At 41.1% G+C, this 25,047-nt stretch overlaps 1 protein-coding gene across 2 annotated transcripts in view; it reads right to left on the reverse strand.

The window, feature by feature from the left end:
- Nucleotides 1-25,047, reverse strand: part of ILDR1 (immunoglobulin like domain containing receptor 1) — a 66,915-nt gene that overhangs the window by 7,737 nt on the left and 34,131 nt on the right. Inside the window, exons 3-7 of one of the 2 annotated variants that reach the window (XM_007493774.3) lie at nucleotides 21,833-21,982; nucleotides 14,445-14,564; nucleotides 10,924-11,070; nucleotides 2,653-2,784; nucleotides 1,627-2,409 (exon numbers count right to left, since the gene is read on the reverse strand). In XM_007493774.3, coding sequence (XP_007493836.1) covers nucleotides 1,627-2,409; nucleotides 2,653-2,784; nucleotides 10,924-11,070; nucleotides 14,445-14,564; nucleotides 21,833-21,982 — 1,332 coding nt within the window. Of the gene's footprint in view, nucleotides 1-1,585; nucleotides 2,410-2,652; nucleotides 2,785-10,923; nucleotides 11,071-14,444; nucleotides 14,565-21,832; nucleotides 21,983-25,047 lie in introns of both variants that reach the window. The other variant, XM_007493773.3, reaches the window with a different exon arrangement.

Genomic DNA, 25,047 nt, shown 5'->3' on the forward strand with positions numbered 1-25,047 from the left:
GCTGAATTTGAACTCGGGTCTTACAGATTCTGACCCAAGAACTCTATCCACTGCACCACCTAACAGCCTTTGGCTCCAGTTCCCAAAACTTAGTTCGGCATTAAGCATTTATGCATATTTCCTAGGCTTGGCCCTTATCTTGCCTATTCTACCATACTTTCTAGGGAAGCCCATTTATGTTAAAACAATTAAGTGGGCCCCAGATGGTGGCCTGTGTCTTGGAACAGATCAGGTAATTGCCAGCTAGAGAGCAGACTGCAGTCCCATGAGACATCTCTAATCTGAACCCCCCAAAGCTTTCAGGAAGGCATGAAGCAGACCTTCCCTAGCCTATTTCTCTAGGCATATATTTTTGGTTAAGGATACAATGACAGTGATAGGACATCTTGAGACTAGTTCCATTACCCAAGATGTTCCTCACCCTCAAACTTTGAGAGGTTCCTGGGCTATTCAGACACTTTCCCTTCGGGCTCACTTAAAACCACTGCACCCTCTGAGTGTTTCCAGTATTATCTGACATCTAAAAAGTGAATCACCATTTCTAGCCACCACCCCACAGGAAAACAGAAGTGAATCCCCCAAAGCCACTTCTAGACCCCAAGGCTAGGCAAGACCAGAAGCTCAGAGGAGCCCTTCCATCCTAAGGACAAGAATAGAGATCTCCTCTCAAGATGATAACATGGTAGAGGTAGCTAGAAACTGTGAAGGGTCTCCAGTGGCCATCCACTCTGGACTTAGTATCAGGAGGAAAAGTGGCAGTATCAGGGATTCCTAGTGGTTGCTTCAATGTAAATCACAGCAACACAGAACTTTGGATCTCTTGTTACTCTCTCATTCCAGGAGGCCAGACCTTTTCCCAGTTCCTGAGGAAATGGCTAGGGAGTAGAGAGCTTATGCTCCATCTAAATTGTGGACACCATCTTCTAGGGGAAGAGGGATTTCCTCAGTTGTAAAATGGGGAAGTTGGAGATGACCTCGGAGGTCTTCTCCAGTTTTGTGTCTCATGACCTCTGAGTCTGGAAACCTGATCAGGGAACTAGCAATCAGAAGGGACATAGTAGCTCTGTTAATGCTTTGACATGAATCATTTTCCTTCATATAGCATTTTCAGGTGTCTTGTGTATATTATTTCATTTGAGGTAAGTACCACCAGGTGGCTGGACCTGGAGTCAGGAACACCTTGAGTTCAAATCCAGCCTTTACTGGCTGTTTGATTCTGGAAAAGTCATTTAACCTTGTTTGACTCAGTTTCCTCATATGTAAAACAAGTTGGAGAAGGAAATGGCAAAGATACTGGAGTGGCTTTCCACCATTAAATGTAAGCTCTTTGAGGACAGATATTAAAATTTTACTTTTGTTTTTTGTATCTCCACTGCTTAGCATGATGTCTGGCCTATAGTAAATATCCAATAAATATTTGCTTTCTGGCTGGCTGGACACTCTGTAAAACTTGATTAGAGTGGGTCACTCCTTGACTAGGAGAGATCACTCCTTTTATCCATGCCAAATACATTGACAGTATCCCAGGCTAGCAGGTCTTCTCTTTCCATGCCCTACCATCACAGCAAGTTATCCCCAAGCTCACCGAACGCCTTTCCTCATTCCCTCTTTTCCTGACTTTCTTGCCTGGAATGACATCTAGAGAGCGGTAGCTTGGTGGCTTCTCCTCTGACCAGCTTGGAGGTTGAGGGGGACGATGAGCTTTCCAGCCCTGCTGCTGCTGCCGTTCTTTCTCTTCTTCTGAGCTCCAGGAACTGTGGCAAGATGGCGGGGAGTAGCTTCGGTGTCGGTGGCTCAGGAGCCTATTGGAGCTATCTCTTTGACGAGGTCGATGGCGCCTCCCTGGAGAGCGGCTCCGTTGGGTGGAGTGGTTGGGGCGCCAGTGGGCATCCCGGGAGTAGGACCCATCATCACTCAGGCTATCGGAGTGTGGCCAGGAGGTGTGGGAGACTTCCTCCCTGGAGGTCCAATGCCTTCCACTCTTATAGTTTTCACGGCCTCTATGCTCTGAGGCCTTGAGCTTTGGCCAAGGTTCCAGTGACTCTTGGCGGAAATTGGAGTAATGACTCTGCCTTCTCTCTGCTTGCCCTTCCTCTAGAGCCCGAGGTCGCCGGGAAAATTGGGGGCCCCATTGTGGATGAGATGAGTCACTGGTCATCTGGGAAGAGGGAGGATCTCTGACCAAGGGAGGAAGGTGGATAATCCTGCGTTCCACAATTTCTGAGCCCAGAGAGGACAACATGCTGCAGTGACGACCAACTCTTGCTTTGTGGTCTGGTGGGAGAGAGTGGGCAGGGTTGAGTTTCTGCAGTTCCTTCTCTAAGTACTCTAGCACTCCATTGGCAGCAGCAGGGTGAGTTGGTGTTGGGGGCCCTGGCATCTGAGGAAAGCTGGCCTGTGGGGAAAAATCTAAACACAAAGAGAAATGACAATATCACTGTATGAGCAGCCCCAACATAAACCGATTTCTGTGCCGCATGAGGAGGTACCAGAAAGTCCCCTGAACACCCTCTTTATCTGATTTTCAAACTAATCTTTTGATTTGTGCTTCCTCTCTCTGGGCCAAAAAATCAGAGTTGTCCTGTTCACGAAGGCCCCATGCAGCCCATGTTCTTACCCTCAGTTCTCCTACATTTCTTTGGTAGGGTTTACCTCGCTGCAGCAGCGGGTTCATTTGGTAAGATGAAACCTGGGAACTCCTGTCAGCGCCCCAGTAGAGGGGTTTTTCCATCATCTGGGGGATTAGTGCCCGAGCCTGCTTCATATACCGGTGCCGGGCCAGGGCTGCAGGGGGAGAAGGAGAAATGATTACCTTCACCCTGTGTAGTTTCTCAACCCCTCATGAGACCAGAAGGCAATGTGGTGTATGAGAGGAGGTGGGAAAGAGCACTGGGTTTGGTGTAAGACACCCTGGATTCAAGTCCTACCTTTTCCATTGATTAGCTAGGCAAACTATAACCCCTTAGCTTCAGTTTCCTCATCTGCAAAATGGAAATTATGCCCCCTATCCCATTGGATTAATTTTGAGGGAAATGCTCTATACTAAAACTATAAGTGTGAATTGGCATTTGCTACCCTTTCTAGAAATCTGCCTCTCCTCCAAATCAAATATGCCTCATTATTAGTGAATAGAGGATCTGGAAGGACTCCACAGACATCAGCTAGAACCTGGACCTCAATCACCCCTGAAATGTAGATTCTTCAAAGATTTTTTCATAGAGAATAAAAACCATTAACTTTAAATATGTTGCCACCCAGCTTTCCCCCAAGGTGACACAGCATGTGTTTTATGAAGCATGTAAATAAATTTTGGCAACTGACTGAGATGACATCCAGTCACTAGACAGAAATAGAAGGCACAAACACCAAGTCATTAAGGTCTGGAAGCCTGGGAGGGCAGAAGGAAGTATGTAATCCTGTAATAATGTGTCTTCTGCTTCCTTCCAGGTACAAGTGTGAGAGATAGTCAAGGGAAAGTGCAGGGCTAACAAGGGTGGTAGCCTTCTGCCCTTCTTCTCCCCATTCAGAGAATCACAGCATCTCAAGAGTTGGAAAGGAACTTGGGAATCACCTGGTCTGACCTATACCTGAACAAGAATCTCTTATAGCATCCCTGATGAGTGGATTTGCAGCCTCTGATTTTAAGGGAACCCATTAGGTTGTGAGGCTTTCTATTCCACTGTTTTATAACTCTAATTAGATTTCCTTATATAAAGCCCCAACCTATCTTCTGCAGTTTTTGTTCCCTGTTCCTAACTCTCTTCTCTGGGACCAGGCAGAATGAGTAGAATCCCTCTTTCACATGACAGCCCTTGAAGAATTTTTTGTCTCTTCCCCTGACAACCCCACCTCATCTTTTCTTCTCTAAGCTAAAAATCCCCAGTTCCTTCACCCAAACTGCTCACTACAGGGGCTTTCTAGAGTGACAGGAACCTGGCAGGAGGAGGAAGGGAAATACCAGCCCCAATCAAGGGTAAAAGAAGGAAGGTAGGAGAGAGGCCTCATGATCTATCTACTCCAGAAAATACCACTGACCTTTAAGAGCTTGCATACTTAAGTGATAAGAAAACCACATCACACATAGCTCATCCATCAAAACAGATACTGGTACATGGAAGAATTCTTTGCTAAACGTTCAGCTTTCTTTGTCCAAGTATGACTGAAGTGCACTTAACAAAGTCACACATCTTTTACCACCTGCCTATTCATTGCACATGCAAAAGGTGCTGGTATGTTTCAAAGTGGAATGTAACTCCCCTGGACCTCTCGAAAAGGACTTCTCCAGAATCTTCCAACCTAGAGCTCCATATCTCACACTTAAAAACCTTTGCATCCCTGGCCTTTGTTACCTATACCAGATGTAGCGGTGTATTAGGCAGATGATGCATATAGTGTTGGGTTTGCAGTTTTGAAGACCAAAGTTCAAATCCTGCCCCAGTCATTTGCTAGCTTTATGGTCTGGGGAGAACCATTCTTTGGACCTGTTTCCATGGTTTTAAAAGAAGAGGAATGCTAGGCTGTAAGAAATGATGAACAGGCTAATTTAAAAAAATTTGAAAACACTTACATGAAATTATGAAAAGCAAAATGAGTAGAACCAAGAGAACATTATATACAGCTACAGAATTAATGTTTGAAGAATAACTTATGAATGCTCACCTCCTGAGAAAGAACTGATAAACAGAAACACAAAAGACATAGTTTAAATGTACATTTTTTTTGGTCAGATGATATCTTTTCTAGTGTGAGGAAGGGAGGGAGGAAGGAAGATACCTGGGAATTTTAATGTACCCAATAAACAAATAAATTTAAAGTAATAAAATAATAATAATAATAAGGCCTTTAATACCCAATCCAGTCTTATAAGGAAATGAGGGCATACTTACAGATCTTGGCTCATAGAACTTTATTGCCTAGTCCCAACCTGAATGACCCTGGCCAAGTTATTTGACATCTCTGTTAAAATGGGGAGGTTGAGGCCCCTAAGAGCCTTTCTCACACAAACTCTGTGATCCCATGATCTTTTCATTCCACAGTTGAAACTGAGGTCCCAGGCAAGGGAACTAGTTTGCCCAAAGTCATACAATGAGGCAGAGATAGGATTTGAATCCAGGTCTTTTAATGCTAAATTCAATGCTCTTTCTACGAGGTTATACTGCTTGGGATTTTCTAGACTGTACAGTTGGCTGGGAAGGAGTTAAATGTGGATTTGGGGAACTAGCTGTGAGGAATAGAGGATGTAAGTGTAGTCAACTGATATGAGGTAGAAGATGCTACTTCTGGGGAAGCAAACAGAAGCGCTGTAAATCTAGAACCTAGAGAGCAGCACAACAGTAAAGTCCAGAAATATCCCATGCTCAAAAGTCTGGAAATGAGCCACAGACAAGTTCTAAGGAAGCTACTCACACCAAAGCAGCGTGTCTGTGGAACACTTAGGTAGGTGGTTGCCCTTTTGCATCATCGTCTTTCATGTAATGCTGAAGCTGCTCCATCCCCTCCCTCTCACAGTTCTCTGTGTATTCAGCATTTCCTCTTCACCAGCACTAGGACATACCTGCAGGAAGCCTCTCATCACTATGGTCCAGTTACCAACTCGGCTACCTCCTCCATCACTCTCATTTCTTTCCAACTCCATCTCCCCCTGCCCAGGCTCTCACTATTGCGATCGATCTGCCCTTCTGCTAGTCTTGTTGGCTATTCTTTATGTGCCATTTCCCCTATATCGTAGACCTTTTCTATAAAGTTTCCTCTCCTCCCATCATCTGACTTTAATGAAAACCTATTTTTCCTTCAGAGCCTTTCCAGAGAACATTTCCTCCATTTACTTATTAGGCAAGAAGAGGGCAGTATTAATTCATAGTAACTACAGCTCATATCTAAGGGTAACTAGTGGCGCAGTGGATAGTGTTGGACTGGAGTCAGGAGGACTCATCTTCATGAATTCAAATCTGGCCTCAGACTTACTAGCTGTATGACCCTGGGCAAGTCATTTAACCCTCTCTGCTTCAGTTTCTTCATCTATGAAATGAGTTGAAGAGGGAAAGGGTAAACCACTCCAGTGCCTTTGCCAAGTAAACCCCAAATGTGGTAAAAAAAGAAGCCAATGACTGCAAAATGACTGAATAATAGCTCATATTTATATAATACTTAGTTTTGCCCCTTCCTCATAAGAATCTCATGTTATTCATCATCCTTGGCCATAATTTTTATACTACTTTCATTCTCAGGGAAGGTGCTATTGGATTTTCTCTTTCCTTTGATAGAAGGTTCATTCCTTTCTATATTCTCCACCCTTAAATGGGAGACAAAGAGAAAATAAGAGAAAACGTTAGGTCCGCTCTTGGGAAAGACTTACTAAATTGCCCTACATTTTAGAGGAGCTAATGCTGAATTTAGATGTTTCTCTTTACCAAGGAAGGCTACCTTAGGTATCCCAACATAGACTTCTACCTCATTGCTCCTCAATGACTTCATCTTGTCTCCTGCCAAGACACACTCCCAGCCCTTCTCAATGATTTTATCCTGACTCCTGCCATCATCTTTGTTGACTTGAAAATCTGTTGTGTTGACCAATCTATCACTTGGGCTTCAGTTCCCTTAATTATCTTTCCTCTCTTTTTAGTCTTGAACATTTTCTTTCTGCTATCTTCTCTTCTGCCTAAAAATATACTCAGCTTTTTTCCCCATCTTAAAAACAAAGATCTTTCCTTGCTCCTACTACTCCAAAGGACCCAACTATCTCATTCCTTTTTCACAACAAAACTGCTCAAAGTAGTCATCTACACTTGTTGCCTCCCCTTTCTCATTACCTCCTCATTCCTTTGTGCCTTGACATTTGGCTTCTGCCTGTGTCACTAATGACTTCCTAACAGAAAGATCCAATGATCCCTTCTTAGTCCTCATCTCTTTTGCTTCTCTAAGATATTTCCTTTCCTCCTTTTCCCTTTAGATTCTGTGTCATAAGATTATCTCAGGTTTTTTTCCCAGTGGCACCACCATTCTTCCAATCATTTAGGTTTGCAGTTTTCAAAGTCATCCTCGCCTCTTCTCCCTCCCCATCTGATCAGTTGCCAAATCTTGATTCTCTCATTTTCATTCTTCCCTCTCCTCCTCACTTTGCTACCGCTCTTGTCCAGATCCTCCTCCCCTCACACCTGCACTATGACAATCATTTCTAATTAGAGCTCTCTGTCTCTTCTCTCACAATCCTGTCCCCCACAAAGTTGCCAAAGAGAGAATTTTCTGAGCACATGTTATTCCTTTGCCCAGTAAAACAGTGACTCCTTGGACTTGGAACTGAAAGGAACCTGCAACTAGTTCCCTGCCTTCCTCCCTTTCCATTTTATAGAAGGGAAAACTGAAGTCCAGAGTAGTTGTGTGATTTGTCTGGGGTCACACAGCTAGCAAGAAGCACAGATAGGACTGGAACCTAGGGGTTCTAAGTCTGGTGCCCTTTCCAGTATACCATACAACAATCCTCTGCATGTCCTTATGTGATGAATGCCATTCTCCCTCTATTATAACTATATCTCTATACATTCTAGAAAATTTGTCATATTATATCAGCTTCCTCAGAAACACAAATTACAGTGGTCATAAAGGGTAAAACAAAAGGGAAGGAAGCCTTGAACACAGATAGCATGCATCCTGAAGCAGAGAATACTTCCATATTTGCTCAGTAACAGATACACTACAATCTATACCCATTATCAGGTTGACATGTGAGCAGAAGAGGCAACCACTGACTTGTGTGAACTGAGGAATGTCCCCAAGAAATGTCTTCTATTGTCCTAGTGCTGTGACTGGGTTTCCCACCATGGATTTTAGATAATGCAGTGAAAGCCCCCATGACATTTTCCCCTAAAAGGTGAAACACATAAAGTCATCTTCAGCTATTAATAGCAGAACACTAATAATGGAACTAGACCTCTATCAGTGTCCTTGGCACAGCAGTTAGTAACAGGAGTTAAGGGTGTGTCTTTTGGGGCAACCTCAGTTCCCAAAAAAGGACAGTGGAAAAGCACTGAAGATAAAAGTAACGGGCTTTAAACCATGAGCTCTTTCGTGAAGAGGCAACCGGTTTCATGAAATCCACCCACCCACCCAAATCACTAGCATTGTGACCAAATATGTCCTCCCTACTGCACCTTTGACTCCACCCTTGGACCCACTAGCTTTGATAGAAGAGGCTTTTGCTTTTTCTTACACTTACCCAAATCTCTGAACAGTCACTTCCTGGCCATCCTTACTCCACCCCACGCTACCCCTCTCCCTCTTTCCAGTTCCCCTCTATCTTCCCTATTTAGAATGTAAGCTTCTTCCAGACAAGAATTATTTTTCTGTTTATATTTGTATTCCTAGTTCTTAGAACAATTACTGGCACTTAATAAGCATTAATAAATCTCTTTCTTTCCTTCTTTCTCTCTTCCCTCTTTTCCTTTCTTTCTTCTGATGGTTAAAAGAGTGGGAACTTGGAAAAACATTTACTACATACAGTTTTTCCTTCAAAACCAGCCTGCTATATTGACATGATCAATATTAAAAATGTCAAGTGTTTCAACCTCTTTACATGCATTATCTTATTTAAATCTCACTAGAATGGGTGAAAAGTAGATATTACATGGATCATTTCCCCAGTTTTCCCCATGTGAAAACAGGATCAGAAAAGAGAAATAACTTTACTGAATGTTATGCTATTAAGTGTCTCAAGTGGGATTTGAATCCATGGCTTTCTATTTCCAAGTCCAGTACTTTAGCCATTAAGACACATTGCCTCAGATAATAGCTGATATTTATTTAAAGCTTTACTGGCTGTCTGCCACATCTTTAGTGACCTCCCATCTCACCTGTACCTCTTAGACTCCTGTGTATTTTTTTTAAACTTTTCCCTTCCATCTTAGAATCAATACCATGTATTAGTTATTGGCTCCCAAGACAGAAGAGTGGAAAGGGCTAGGCAATGGGGGTTACGTGACATACCCAGGGTAACACAGCTGGGAAGTATCTGAGGCCAAATTTGAACCCAGAACCTCCTATCTCTAGACCTGGCTTTCAATCCCCTGAGCCATCAAGCCGCCCCCCAAAACCACACCTTCTACATAAAAATGTTCCCGACTCCCAGTGCCCTCCTTGCCTAAAAGAAAAAACCTGATCCTGTATTTATTTTATATATACTAATTTATGTACATGTTGCCTTCCCCAGTAAAATGGAAGCTCCGCAAAGGCAGGGGCTGTATCATTTTTGACTTTGTGGATAATGCCTAGCACATAGTAGATCTTTAATAAGTTCTTATTGATGGATGCTTTAAGGTTTACAAAATGCCTATTTCATCTCCTTTTGTAGACTATATACTTCCAGAGGGAAGGAGCCATACTACATTCATTTTTGGCATTACTAACTCCACGGTGCTGAATATAGCACCAGATATATAAGAAGAAAATAAGCACATTTTAAGTGCCTACTATGTGCCAGGCACTTGATCCTTACAACAACTCGATGAAGTAGATGCTAAGTAAGTGTTTGCTGAAGGAATAAATGAACACGGCTGGCCATGGCACGGCCTTCAGAGAGCCAAGGGGGGATAATGGACAGACAGTTGGCCTCAGGTCCAGGAAGGAGCCATATTGATCACATTTTAGATGTGTGACACTGATCTTCTCAGTGCTTTAGGAGTTGATCTGCACTGGTAGAAGGAATTCCTGTTGCCATGGAAATTGTAGACCCAGATCCTAGCTCCATTGCCTTCAGAAACATTCTATAGGCCAAAGCCTGGGGTCATTCAAGAATGATGGATCCATCAACATGGGTTATGCAAAGGCTAATGTTCCTATGATATAGGCCAGGTGTCCTAGCCTAGTTCCTACTAAACTGCCTTTACCTCTGGCCATTTGTATTAGGAGCCACCCTGACTCCCCACTCTCCTCCATCTCCTACCATTCCATGCTTTAAAAATTTTTTTTTATTTACTTATTTTTTTAAAGATATCTTTTCATGTTTCCATGATTCATTTTCTTTCCCTCCTTTTTCCCCTCTCTCCTCCCAGAGCCAACAGACAATTTCACTGGATTCTACAAATGCTGTCACTTGCTATCTATTTCCATCTTATTCATTTCGTCTATAGAGCAGTTTTTTAAAGCCTAAACCCCAACTCACATAGCCGTATATGAGTGATGTTGTACGCTTTGCTTTTGCATTTCTAGTCCCATAGTTCTTTCTCTCCCATTCAATACTTTTTTACAATTTTATTTTATTTATTTCTTTTTTTTTATTTGGTCAATTTCAAACATTATTCCTTGGTCACAAAAATCATGTTCTATGCCTCCCTCCCCTCTCCCTGCCCTTCCCATCATGCAATACTTTTTGAAAGTCGCAACACCTCCCTGAAAGCCTGTGTCATTGACTCTTTTCTCCATCATCTATATTGATCTCTAAGGAAGCAGCTCACTGGCTAGTTCTCTAGGCAGAAGTATAGGAATAAGGGGCACAGGAGAGCCAGCATGGCTTAGTGCTAGTTGATGGCCTTGAACTCAGGAAGACCTGGGGTGAAATCCTGCTGTTATTTCCCTCTTGGGTGACCTGGGCAAGTCGGACCCTGTTTCTGGTCCTCTTTGTCCTCAAATGAGTAGTTGGATTTGAAGGATTTTCTGATTCTGGGATCAGACGGCTTCCGTATGGCTCTGGCATTTATTTTTTCTTTACTTCCTTTTTACTTTAGTTAACCATTGGGCTTTAATTTCCTCATTTGTAAAACGAGAGGGCTGAACTCCAGGGACAAGGGGCATGCTACAGCTCTAGAATTCTGTGAACTCTTTTTAGTCTGTGAAGAATGAACGGGGATACAGAAGAGTCTAGAAGATTAAAAAAGCAAAAAAGCAAATTTCTTTACTTAGCTTAGGAAAGCCAACCCCCAACAGCCCCCTCACCTTCCTCAGGGCAGCAACACCGGGTTGGACAGCAGGGACAGCGGACATAGCAACAGCAATACTGAGGACAACACTGGCACCAGCACACACTGACCAGCACGATGAGGAGAATGGCGCCAAGGATGATGAAGATCACTGTCAGCCAGTCTAGAGGGACCAAGTCAGGGACAGTTAGTTAGATACAGCGGTTCCCACTCCAGGCCATCACTCTCTATGCGGTAAAACCCCTGCACTGGTCTAGCCCAAAGGAGTCAGCTCCATGGGCAACACTGGTGTGAAGGAACAATTTTATACCATGACAACGAGGTTCACAAAATTCAAGAGAGCCAGACATTGTGATACACCTCCTAATAGAAAATGCCACAGATGACGTTTTACACACACAAACACGCACATTGTACAGATATCTGTCTATTAGGCTAGAGCTTATACAGAAATTTGTTTTGACTGACTATACATAGTTGTTACAAGAATTTGTTTTCCTTTTCTATTTTTTCCTAACAGAAATTAAATTAAAAATTAAATGTAATTTTAAAAATAAATGCTTGTTAATTGAAATGATTTTAATTTACCTTGTTTTAAAAAGGTGATTTAGAGACAGAGGGAATAGGCAAAGGGAAAGCAAAGGGTCCTCGAATATATCCCTCCCCATAATTGACACCTCCTCCAGTTTTCCACCATACTTTTCTTCTGTTTTCAGTCATAGCTCTGTGACCCTGGGCAAGTCACTTAACCCTCATTGCCTAGCCCTTACTACTCTTCTATCTTGGAACCAATACGGAGTTTTGATTCTAAGATGGAAGGTAAGGGTTTTATGAAAAATAAAAATAAAGTATGATTATATTTAAGTCATGTAAATTCTCTTGATTTCAGGTAATTTACTTACATAATTTCTTATTCAATTTCACAGTTTCTCTGCTTTAAGAAAAATTACTAACATCGCTACACCATCATTTTGTACTATTTTCATGACAACTAACAGTATTATAAGTCCAGTATGTACTATAAAGTCTTTAGTAGATGACCTAGGAATTTAGCCATTATTTATAATAATTCTTCTAAGGGAAAAAGTGTTCTAAGTTCCAAACAACTGACTTATAAATGAACTTCGGAGGGGGCAGCCAGGTGACTTACTGGACTGAAAGCCAGGCTTAGAGGCAGGACATCCTGGATTCAAATCTAGCCTCAGACACTTCCCAGCTATGTGACCCTGGGCAAGTCACTTGACTCCCATTGCCTAGCCCTTACCACTCTTCTGCCTTAGAACCAATACACAGTGATGGTAAGGTCTTAAAAAATAAATAAATTTAAAAAATAAATGAACTTTGGGATCACAAAACCATGCAGCACTGATTATTATTATACATAGTTTTTCTTCTTTTCTTTTTGTCTTCACATCCCCAGTGACTAGCACAATATAGGCACTTAATAAATGCCAGCTGATTGACTGGTCTATTGAATGACTCTAATTAATTTATGTAGTTAAATAAAGCTCCAAGTTATATGGTATATGGTTATATAGTGTACTTAGATAACTTAAAAAAAAAACAAACACCTTACCCTCTGTCTTAGAATCTATACTAGATATCTGTTCCAAGGCAGAGTGGTATGGGGTAGATAATTGGGGTTAAGTGACTTGCCTAGGGCCACACAGCTAGGAAATATCTGAGGCCAGATTTGAACCCAGGACCCCCTGTCTTTACCCCTGGCTCTCTAATTGCTGAGCTACCCAGCTGTCTTATTTAGATCATTTCTATACCATTCAAAAAGGGCTTTCCTTGAACCTCCCCAGAGAGCCAAGTAGTACAAGTACCATGTCTGTTTAACAGATGAGGAAACAGGGAGCTCAGTGACCTGCCTGTGATCCCATAGCTAGTCAGCATCTGAGATGGCACTGGAACTCGGGTCTCTAGACCTCACGTCCCAGCACTCTAACCACTACACCATGTCACTGGGCACCTCCTATAATATTTTTTCCCTTTGCACTTCTCCACCCTGACCACACTGGCTTTGTGGTATGGTAGAAAGGACAAAGGACTTAGGCTCAAAAGGCTCCTGTCTTAGTTTTCTTGTTTGCTACCTGAACGACTTCGGGCAAGTCCATTTTCCCATCTATTAAGTGGAGATAATCGTACCTGTACTACCTAAGAAGTAGACACTGGGATTGTTATTCATCTTTTTCAGTGGTGTTCTGACAGAAATTGTCCTGGGACAAGTTATCAACAAGCTATCAAACTAAAAATAAAATGTTTTTGTGGACCATTGCAGGCAGATAAAGGGGCTATTTTTTGTAATTGAATGAAAATAGGAGACAGCTAATTGGCTTAGTGGATTGAGAGCCAGGCCTAGAGACAGGAGGTCCTGGATTCAAATCTGGAGCCAGATAATTCCTAACTGTGTGTCCCTGGGTAAGTCACTTAACCCCCATTGCTTAGCCCTTACCTCTCCTCTGTCTCAGAACTAATACTAAGACGGAAGGATAAGGATTTTTTTTTTTAAGTATATGGCTTAAGGCTCATTGAGAGCTTCTTTGTGATTATTATTATTATAGTAAAATGTGCACGTTCTAGAAATAACTTTCTCAGTTTGGACACTGTAGGAGACCTGGTGTTTCCAAATATCTAGTTTCTAGTCACATTTCTATCACCAATTTCCTATCTAACCATGAAGAAGTCGCCCCACCCTTATGAATCTTGGTTTCTTCATCTGTGAAATGACTAAGTGTTATCTTAGGCAACCTCTGATGTCACTTCCAAAAATTCTGAGAAACGTGATACAATGGAAAGTCAGTAAATCATTCAATGGCTCTAAGCCTTAGTTTCCTCCATCTGAAAAATCAAGAGATTGGCATGATTCCAAAAGACTAAGACCAGCCTCCTGACCAAGAGGTGATAGATAGACTTAAGATCCACAATGAGACTTACATTTTTTGACATGACCAAGGCTGGAAGTTCTTTTGTTTGACTGTGTACTATTGTTATAAGGGTTGTTTTGCTCTTTCTTTCCCAATGGGAATGTGTGAGAGGAAGAGAAAATACATATTTGTTCATTGAAAAAAATAACAAAAAAGTTACATAAAAATAACCTCTTATTAGACTAAATGGTTGTGATGCTCCTTCTAGTTCTAGCTCTGATCTATGCCCTAAACATAGATTTTTCCCTATAAGTCAGGGTAAGGGGCACACCGGCACTAAATAAGGATTCTGCTATAACTGATCATTCAATGAATCTAAACTTGGAGCAAGAATTCTTAACCTTGTTTGTGATATGCCCCCTCCTCCCCCCAATCTGGTGAAGTTTATGGATCTATCTCAAAAGCTTTTAAATACATAAAATATGTATGATTTCCAAGGAAATCAATTATACTGAAACCAAGCTTAAAAAAGTTCTTTTTTCAGCCAAGTTTACAGATTCCTTCAAATCTATTCATGGAACTGTGGAACACAGGTTAAGAGCCCCTGCTTTAGATTTTTTTTTTTTTAAAGTGTCAGGCCTCAGAGAAAACAGAAAAAGATACTTACGCAGAACAATGAGCTTCACTTCCTTATCTGGGTCTCCTGCAGTATCCCCTGGAGCCTCAATGGCACAGTAATAGACTCCATGGTCCCACCACATCACCTCATTAATCACAAGATCTGCTCCTGTGTAGGACGGAGGGAGGAAACAGCCCAGTCAAGTGGGGAAGGCATTGAAACTTCCACATTGTCCTTCCAAACCCTGTAAGAATTTCTTGTGGCCTGGGCTTTTACATTAAAAATATTTCCATCCAAACACTTACTTTCCTTTCTCTCTTGAATGCAGTGGAAAACAAAACAAAAACTTTTATCATAGGGTCATAGCTACAGACCTCGAAAGGATCTTAAAAAAAAATTTAATCCAACTCTTGATTTTATATACAAAGAACTGAGGTCCAGAAAGGGCTAAATGACTTGTCCAATGTCACAAAGGGAGTAAGCATCAGAGATGAGATTTGAAAACAGGTCCTTTGGCACCAGAATCAGTATTCTTTACCATGGACCACGTTCTGACAACTTTTTTGGTCAATGATGTTTTAAACAAAGGACAGCGAGGTGGTGTAGTAGACAGTGCCCAGGTTGGAGTCAGGAAGACCTGAGTTCAAATGTGGCCTCAGATAGTTACTAGCTGTCTGATATTGGGCAAGTTTACTTCATCCTGTTTGTCATTTCCTTATCCAACCCATTTTGCAAGTGAGGAAACTGAGGCAGAAAGAATTTAAGTGATTTGCCCAAGGGTTACACACAGCTAGGAAGTATCTGATGCCCATCTTTTTTACTGCTCTCCTCATTGCACTACCTAGTTGCCTCTTGGTCCCTCATCCAATCACAGGAGCACAGATGTAGAACTGGAAGGAACGTGGAATCTACTGAGTCTAACACCCTCATTTTACAGGAAACTAAGGAGCAGGGAGGGTCACCTGCCCAAAGTTGCACAACTTATAGGTGTTTCAGGCTTTGAAACCACATCTTTCTAACTTTAAGTCTAGTGACCTATTCCCTATCCACTATGTCATGTAGACTCTGAAAAGTCCTATGATCTTAAAGCACTATCCCAAGGCTCTAAGCTTAAGTTGAGAATTCTTTTGTGGCATTTCACGTAGGTCAATAAATATTATTTTACAATGCTACAAATTTGACTTTTAGTTAGTATCTTTTAGTTTTAATTAGTATCTAATATGTTCCAAGAGGACAAATGGATAGAGTTCTGGGCCTGGAGACAAGAAAATTAATCTTCCCAAGTGCAAATTTGGTTTTGGACACTTATTAACTATGTGACCCTGGGCAAGTCACTTAACTCTTTTGCTTCAGTTTACTCATCTATAAAATGAGTTGGAGAAAGAAATGGCAAATCACTCCAATTATCTTTGCCAAGAAAATCCTAAATGGGGTCATAAAGAGTTGGATAAAACTGAAAAAATGACTGTATAATATCTCATATTTTGTTTTTAACAATACCCTATATTCCTATATCACTCTACAGTTTACAAAGTGTTTTTTCCCCCCAAAAAACATATATTATCTCATTATATGAAAGGCAGTCCAATCTAATTATAAGTTAGGAAGACCTGTGTTCATTTCCTGCCTTTGGTATGTATATATTAACTGTGTGACCTGACTATGAGTAAATCATTTACTCTTAGTATCCTGGGTCACTCGCTGAGATAAAAAGTTACAAAGCAGTGGCTAATCAGTATTGGGAGGGTATGGGGATTCTATACTAGGAGGTCCTTATGCTGATGAATTCATCAGTCTAGACCAAAAAAAAATTTTTTTATTTCATTCTAACCACTTCTTGTTTCTGAGACTTAGAACCTACATCATTATAGGCAGATCATTTAACATCTCTTGAATTTCAATTTCCATTCAAGAATACTAATAATAGCTAACATTTATATATCACTTTAAGGACCTTTGGATTTATCAAACACTGTATTACTATGGTCATTTACACTGTGTATTACGTCCCTAATCTATTCCATTGATCTACCATTTACTTCCTCGAAATTTGATATCTAGGTTCTTTTGTTGATCGAAGTTTTTGGATAGTACAATAATTTTTATATTGTCTCTCCTCAATCTATTTTCCAGGATGTTTTCCCAATGAGAAATGTCACATTTTATTCCATATTTTCATTCTTTTGACTTGGTTTTTGTTTCTTGATGTTTCATGGAATCATTAGCTTACGCTTGCCCAATTTTGATATTTAAGTAGTCATTTTCATCAGTGAGGGTTTGTATCTCTTTTTCCATTTGGCCAATTCTATTTTTTAAGGTGTTATTTACTTTGGGATTTTTTTTAATGCCTATTTTACCAAGATATTATCTTTTTAAAATTTTCTTCCTTGTTCTCATTTTTTACCTAATTTTTCTTCTATCACTCTTGATTATTTTGGGGGGGGGGCGGCTAGATTTTATTTTATTTTTTTGAAAATTGTATTTAATTAGTTCATTTAGAATATTTTTCCTTGGTTCCAAGAGTCATGTTCTTTCCCTTCCCTCTCCCCACTCTCTCCTGTAGCTGATGCATAATTCCACTGAGTTTTACATGTGTCCTTCATCAAGACCTATTTCCATATTATTGATGTTTGCACTGGGGTGATCATTTAGAGTCTATATCCCCAATCATATTCCCATCGACCCATGTATCACTCTTGATTTTGAAAATCATTTAAAATAATTCTTTTCAGGAATTCTTATTGGGTTTGTGTCCAATTGACTTTTCTTTCCCTTTGAGACTTTGCTAATAATTGTTTTGACTTCACTGTCTTCTTCTGAATTTGTGCCTTGAACTTCCCTGTCACCATAGTTTTTTTATGGTGTGTTGCTCATTTTTTCAGTGATTCTGAATTTATGTTAAAGTTGGGCTTTTTTCCTGGGATGTTTCAAGCTTTAGGTTTTTCCACACTGCTTTTTTCAGCACTAGATCTAGATGTCTGGAATTTTTTGGTGCTTCCAAGGTAGTGTGATCTGGGAAGAGGTGTGGTCACTGCTCTTCACCAGGAAGAGCCTTTAATCCCTTAGAATTGCAATTGATGCTTCTCCTCAGAGCCCCTGCTCCCTCACGATTGAAAGTGATCTTCTCCATTTTTAAACTGTGATCCAGAAGTGGGTACAGGCAATAAATAGAGTTGGTAACCAGCTTCCAGTCCTGGTCCAGTGCCAACACAAGGGTCCCGCGTTATCTCTTTTTGATCAGTTGCCAGATTCTCTTATTGTCTCTGGTTTAAGAGCTCCTACTGCTATCACCTAGTCTTACCACTGATGTTGTACCTACATGGGCACTGGTCTAGCCTCCACTTCACATCATAGATCTCTCCTTCCAACCTCCTAAATTGTCTTGGGCAGGGCAACTATCTCATCCTGACCTTTGGTTCTGCTACTCTAGATTTTGATTTAGAGTGTAATTTTAAAGTTGTTTGGAAGAGAATGTTGGGAGAGATTGGCTGGCTGATTTCTCTACTTTGCTGTCTTGGCTCCAGTACTGTTTTCATGTAAATACAGTGAAAAGATCAGATCTGGGATATCATGATAATAACAGTGATGATGATTATAGCTCTCATCTCTGTAGCACTTCTTGGTTTACAAAGCACTCTCCTTTAAACAGTCCTATAAGGTAGGGAGTACAAATAGTATCTATTGAGCTGATGAGGAAACTAAGGATCAGGGAATTAAGTGACTTGCCTAAAATCACTGGGCTAATAAACAGTGGAGCCAGGACTGAAGCTTAGGTCTTCTGACAAGTGTAGTGTTCTTTTTATTGTGGAGTGTAGATTGTGTAGAACTATGGTATAGAACTGTATCTATTGTATAGGAAGAGAGGAGCCAAAGAGGTTAGAAGAACAGAAGTGAAGGCACTAGGAGTCTGGTGAAATATTTCACTCCCCAGAATAGATGTATTTAAAGTATACCCTAACTTCTTGTGATAGGCACAAGAAATTACCTTAGGAGAATGGTAATAAAAGTAGGATTTGGTGGAGGTAATTTAAAAATCAGCCAAGATGGGGGCAGCTGGGTAGCTCAGTGGATTGAGAGCCAGACCTAGAGATGGGAGGTCCTAGGTTCAAATCTGACCTGAGACACTTCCCAGCTGTGTGACCCTGGGCAAGTCACTTGACCCCCATCACCCAGCCCTTACCACTCTTCTGCCTTGGAGCCAATGTACAATATTGACTCCAAGATGGAAGGTAAGGGTTTAAAAAATAAAAATCAGCCAGGATGAAAGAACACTGAAAGGCAGAGTAGAATAGAGGGAAAGGGCTTGTGAGGTAAGGGAAAAAAAATGAAAGGGAAAAAAAAGGAGAGGTAATATTCTATTGGGGGAAAGAGAGAGGGGGATAATTTGATCAAGATTTACAATGGAAAACTGTTTAGAAGGAAATGAGTTAAGAAAAAGGTTAAAGAAGAAAGGTTTTCCCTAATCTGAAAGGATCTGGTTAACGGAGATGTATTGTATAATAACTACAATCACAACAACAATGACCATCCTCCTTCCCAAACCCCTCACCCCTACTCTCTCAGTGAACTATATTTTCTTTTTTTCTTTTTTTAAACCCTTACCTTCCATCTTGGAGTCAATACTGTATATTGGCTCCAAGGCAGAAGAGTGGGAAGGGCTAGGCAATGGGGGTCAAGTGACTTGCCCAGGGTCACATAGCTGGAAAGTGTCTGAGGTCAGATTTGAACCTAGGACCTCAGGTCTCTAGGCCTGGCTCTCAATCCACTGAGCTACCCAGCTGCCCCCGGAACTGTATTTTCTGAAGAGTGTACAGCTTCCCCCATCCACAGGGCTATAGCTGTTTCAGGAGCCTTGCCTAGTTGTCAATTGCCCTCCATCATTCCCTGCCACTGTCACCTCTCCCCAATGCAGGAAACCCAAGGAGTCTGGAAGAAACCACTGAGATATTTTGTTAAGCTTCTGAACTGACAGGAAGTGCCCCCTTAGGCAAAAGACACCATTTAGGAAAGAGAGTATCAGGCTTTCAAGTCAGAGCATATTGACCTACACAGTGACTTAGAAAGGAGAAAGACAGAGTGAACATTCCTGAGCAGCGAGAGGGCAGGGGCTGGTGAGAACAGTATAAATGCAGGGGCGAGAATCCTGAATTAGGTCCCTACGCATCACTGTAACAAAGATGCAAAGAGATGTTTGATTTCCTGCTGAGTGGTAGTGCAAAGTCAGAGCCCAAGACCCAAATGAGTTTGTTCCTGGCTAAGGTTTAGTAATGCCAGAGGAACAGCAACAGGGAGCAGGACCAATACCAGCTGATGGGAACAATCCAGAAGCATAGGAGAGCCATAACAGCCTCGGACAAGCTGAGAGAGGCAATGCTGCTGGAAGCCCTACAAGTGTATATGACAGCATCTAGAACAGTTACTCATTGGCACTGGATACTTTTAACTTCTCTAAACTTGTCGTATTGTTTCAGTCTATAAAGCTTTTCTTTTCTGCGTTTTGTAACATGTACTGGAGATAACACACCATAAAGCGGTTCTCAGATGTTCTGGATGAGGACAACCAGACAGAGAGATGGGAAATCCCACAAAATGTACAAGAACACTTTGTCATGCGAGCCTCTGGCAAAAAGGTTATAATAATAGCAGGGGAGGCAGCAAGTGGACTTTTGATTTCATTGGTTAAAGTGAATACCCAAATGTGGAAACTCTCTCCATACTTACTGCAAGGCAGCATCTTCTCTGCAGCTTAGAGAAATACAGTGAGATGTGAAATTACTTACCCAGAGCCACTGTGTCAGGAAAGAGACTCAAACCCAAGTCTTCCTGGTTCTGTTCACTTCTCAGCAACATCACCAACAATAATAATTCATATACTTCTTTACCATTTTATTTATTTAATTTCAATAACATCAACTTTATACTCTTTTTATAGTTTTATAGGAATCCAGTGAAGTTAATATTATTATCCCTACTTTCTAAATGAAGGTAGGTAATGCTATTTGCCCAAGATCACACAGGTGGTAAGTATTTAGGGTCCAATTTATGTCCACATTTACTAATTACTAAAATGCCAAGGTCTTTCTATTATGCCACATTGACTTTTTGAGTAGCTCCATTACAGGAAAAGAACCAGATTGGGACTTAGGGGACACAGGAGAGAGTAGTTTCATTCTGAAATCAGGGGTTTGCCAAGATTTTAGAAAGTAAGAACTGAGCCACCCCATTGGACTGAGGTTAAAAGGTAGCCCACGGGGGCAACGAAGTGGCACATTGGAAAGAAAGTCAGGCCTGGAGTGTGGAGGGTGGTTTAAATCTGGCCTCAGATACTTTCTAATTGTGAAACCCTGGACAGGTCATCTAATTTGCCTAGCCCTTGCCCTTTTGTTTTAGAGTTGTTACTAAGACAGAAAGTAAGCATTTACAAAAGAGGAGTTACCTGTGGACTTTGTGGGAGAAAAAGACTAAATATTAAGAATCAGATTGACAAGTTAAACTGACACATTGGATTTAAGGACTGTATCTGAAAAGAATCAACTTGCATAACTTACTTCAACATTCTCTAGAGGCAAAACAGTTTTGTCCCTTAAAAAGATTTGCCTCTCTATTTGACACATCATCTGACACATAATTAGGAGTATAGATACTGTGCTAGGAATATTGAAGCAGTGTGGCAAGATGAAAAGAACACCGAGTTTGGAGGCAGAGAACCAGGTTTCCAGTATCAGTTTTACATGGTACCTTGATACTTGCCAAATGAGCAAATCATTGACCCTCTCTTGGCCTCAATTTCCTTCCCTACAAAATCATTTTAGGAGATCAGATTTAGAGCTAGAAGAGATCTTAGAAGCTATTGAGTCCAATGCCTTTATTTTTTATTTTTTTAAAGCCTTACTTTCTGTCTTAGAATCAGTACTGGATATTGGTTCTATAGTAAAGGAGTGGTAAGGGCTAGGCAATGGGAGTGACTTGTCCAGGGTCACACAGCTAGGAAGTGTCTGAGGCCAGATTTGAACCCAGAACCTCCCATTTCTGGGCCTCACTCTCAATCCACTGAGCTACCCAGCTGCCCCCTAATGCCTTTATTTTTGTAGATGGGGAAAGGAAAGCTCAAATGGTTTGCCCAGGGTCATATAGCTATAATAATATTTCCAATACATAAACAATAATATCTCTATATTATAAAAAAAATATATAAATATATAAATAAATGTATACATAGTTATTATAATGTAATAATACATATAAATGCCTGAGATAGGATTTGAAGCCAGGTCTTCCAGACTCCAGGCCCAACCCTCTAGCTTGTAACTCAAACTAACACCACCAAAATCAAGGAGTATGATGGTCCCCAGTTAATCAGTTGGAAAAGGGAAACACAGCCTGCCCGTGAGAGGTCCCTGTGCTCATTGAGATCTGTCTCCTCTCATTTCACTCACGGTTCTGGATAGTGATCTTGCGCTGCCGGTAGTCCACACCCAAGACTGGCTCGTTCTGTCCACGCCTCTGGGCCACAATTCGGACAGTCCTCTGGCTATCATTGCAGTCATTGGACGGGTCTTGACCCAGAGCTAAAGCTGCTTGATATGCTGCAAACACAAAGCATGATAAAATAACCAATGACATGGCACTGGAATTTCAGTCACATCCCGCCCCAATTGCATGCTTAATTTAATCCTGCATCACAGATTCATCCAAACAAATACCTGCTGTTTGAATCATTTCTCTTCACAAAGACCCATCACAAATTCATCAGAATAACTAGATAACAGATTATATGACTTGGGGCAGGCTTTAAACACTTGCACCTAAGCTGGGGACTAGAGTTTGAGATTCTTCTCTTTAACTGTGCTATTAATGAACATCATCTGTTGGGAAAAGTAGAAAAGGAGAGTCTGCTAATCCATCTCTTCTCCTTGCTGGACTCGAGGCTATTCCTCCCAGTTTCCCACCTACTATGCTGAAGGTCATTTTCCTCCTCAGTGTGTCAATTATGAAAAGGAAACACTTGAAAGAAGCTGAGATGGGCAACTTCCCTCTGACTCACAAACAACGAAATTATGGAATTTCAGTCAGAGGCCGTAGAGTCTGATCCATACCTAGAAAAGAATTTGCACTAGACAAGCTCTTAGTACCCCAGTCCCCAGCCACTAGTTTGCAGACTTAGAAGAGAATCCAAAAGAGAATCAGACAGAATCAAGAGTGTGTAAGGAAACAGGGAAATTTTAATGGACACAAGCCCTAACATGAGAAATGTTGAGTCAAGTGATAAAGGAATATACAACAAGGGAGGGAAGTTTAAGGCAGAAGCATCATGAAGAATAGAAAGAACCTTGGATTTGGAATCAAAGGACCTGGATTCGAATCCCACAGCTATCATTTACCATTCATGCAATCTCAAGGAGGTCATTTAAATGCCTTAGGTCTCAGTTTCCCTTTTTGTAAAATGAGGGATGTTCTTTAAGATCTCTTCCAGTTCAAGATTTGTAATAATAAAACTACCAGGATTTAGTTGCTAGAGTAGGTAGATACATACAGCTGTTTTAGTCATCAATAGGGTCCTCCTTCAGTCAACCAGAAGGCTCCCCTTGGGCTTGGCCTACTGGGTTCTACCAAGCCTTCCTCCATATTACTCAGGCAGCATTATAAAGAAACCAGAGCCCAGGGATTTTCTAGGGAGGGGTTTCACCTGGATTCTAATCTAACCTAACAGGCAAGAAGCTGCTAAGGGGTAGCCAGTATATCAAATAGGGAAATAACCATGGCATGTGGAAGTTTCCAGAAGAAGAGGCTTGGCAGTGGGTCCAGAGGCGATACGCCTCCAAATATGAGAGAAGCCTCCAAATCAGAGAGATTAGGAGAGGTATCACTTGAAGACTTCTATTGAGGGATAACTCATTACTTTTTTTTCCCCCAACTCTTACCTTCCATCTTAAAATCAATACTGTGTATTGATTCCAAGGCAGAAGAGTGGTAAGAGCTAGGTAATGGTGGTTAAGTAAGTCACACAGCTAGGAAGTGTCTGAGGACAGATTTGAACCCAGGATCTCCCATCTCTAGGACTGGCTCTCCATCCACTGAGCAACCCAGCTGCTCCCTAACTCACTACTTCTTGAAGCAGACTATGTAATTAAAAAAAAATTTTTTTTGACTCTTAACTTCTATTTTAGAATCAATACTATGTTTTGAATCCAGGGCAGAGGAGTGGTAAGGGCTAGGCAATGGGAGTTAAGTGACTTGCCCAGGGTCACACAGTTAATAAGTATCTGAGGCCACATTTGAACCCAGGACCTCTTGCTTGGCTCTCCTCTCAATGAGTCACCTAGCTGCCTCAGACTATGCCATTTTTTAGTAGTTCTAATGATTAGGAGTTTTTTCTTTCCATAGAGCAGAGATATTCCTTTTTGCAATGCCAATATTCTTTTTTAATTTCTTCAGGGGAAACAAGGATAATCCTTATTCCATCTGACAGTTCCACAAGTACTTGATGATGGTTATGGTGTTACCCTTAAATCAAGGATACTCTAAATCAATGGATCAACTTCGCAGTCTGGTAAAGCTTATGGACCCCTTCTCAGGTTCCCATCAGTCAATAAGTGTTCATTCAATGCCTACTCTGTGCCCAGCACCGTCCCAAGCATTGGAAATACAAAGAGAGGCACTCTCAAGGAATTCCCAGACTAATGGAGGAAACAACATGTGAACAATGAGGTACAAGGAAGTTATATACAAGATAAATTACAAATACTCGACAGGAGAGAAGGTACTAGGATTAAAAGGAAAGGAAGGTACTGAGGATTCCGAAAGGCTGCTTGGGGGGCACCTAGCTGTCTCAGAGCCAGGCCAAGAGATGGAAGGTTCAAGGTCCAAATCTGGCCTTAGACACTTCCTAACTGTGTGACCCTGGGTAAGTCATTTAACACCCATTACCTAGCCCTTACCATTCTTCTGCCTTGAAACCAATATACAGTATTAATTCCAAGACATTTTCAAATATGGAATTCAAATGTGGAACTAGTAATAAAGTGACTAAAATGTCCATGTCTTTTGACTCACAGATCCCACTACTAGAAATATACTCCCAAGGATGTTAAAAATAGGAGTTTAAAAGAACCCTCATAGACACCAAAAATTTTGTGGCAATACTTAAAAAAACTTTTAAAAATATTTTTATATATTTTATAGAAATAATATATTTTATTTTTACTTAATCTTTATTTCAGTTCATCAATAAACATTTATTAATCACCTACTATGTACCAGACACTGTGCTAAGCACTGGGAAACAATAAGAGACAAAAGACAGTCCCTGCCTTCAAGGAGCTTACAGTCTAATGGAGAAAACAACATATAAATAACTATATACAAAGCAAGCTATACACAGCATAGATAGGAAATAACTAACAGAGGGAAGGCCCTGGAACTAAGAGGGGTTGGGGAAAGCTTCCTGTAGAAGGTGGGGTTTTAGCTTGAACTTAAAGGAAATCAGGAAGGTCAGTAGTCAGAGAGAAGGAGAGAGTGTTCTAGGCACAGTAGATAGCCTGGAGCTGAGAGATGGAGTGCCTTGTTTGTGGAATGTCACTGGATCAAAGAGTAGATGTCAGTGAGTGGTATAAAAAGACTAGAAAGAGAGGAGGGGGCTAGGTTATGCCAA

The sequence above is a fragment of the Monodelphis domestica genome, chromosome 4 (assembly GCF_027887165.1).
Source record: "Monodelphis domestica isolate mMonDom1 chromosome 4, mMonDom1.pri, whole genome shotgun sequence".
In the NCBI taxonomy this organism is placed as follows: Eukaryota; Metazoa; Chordata; class Mammalia; order Didelphimorphia; family Didelphidae; genus Monodelphis; species Monodelphis domestica.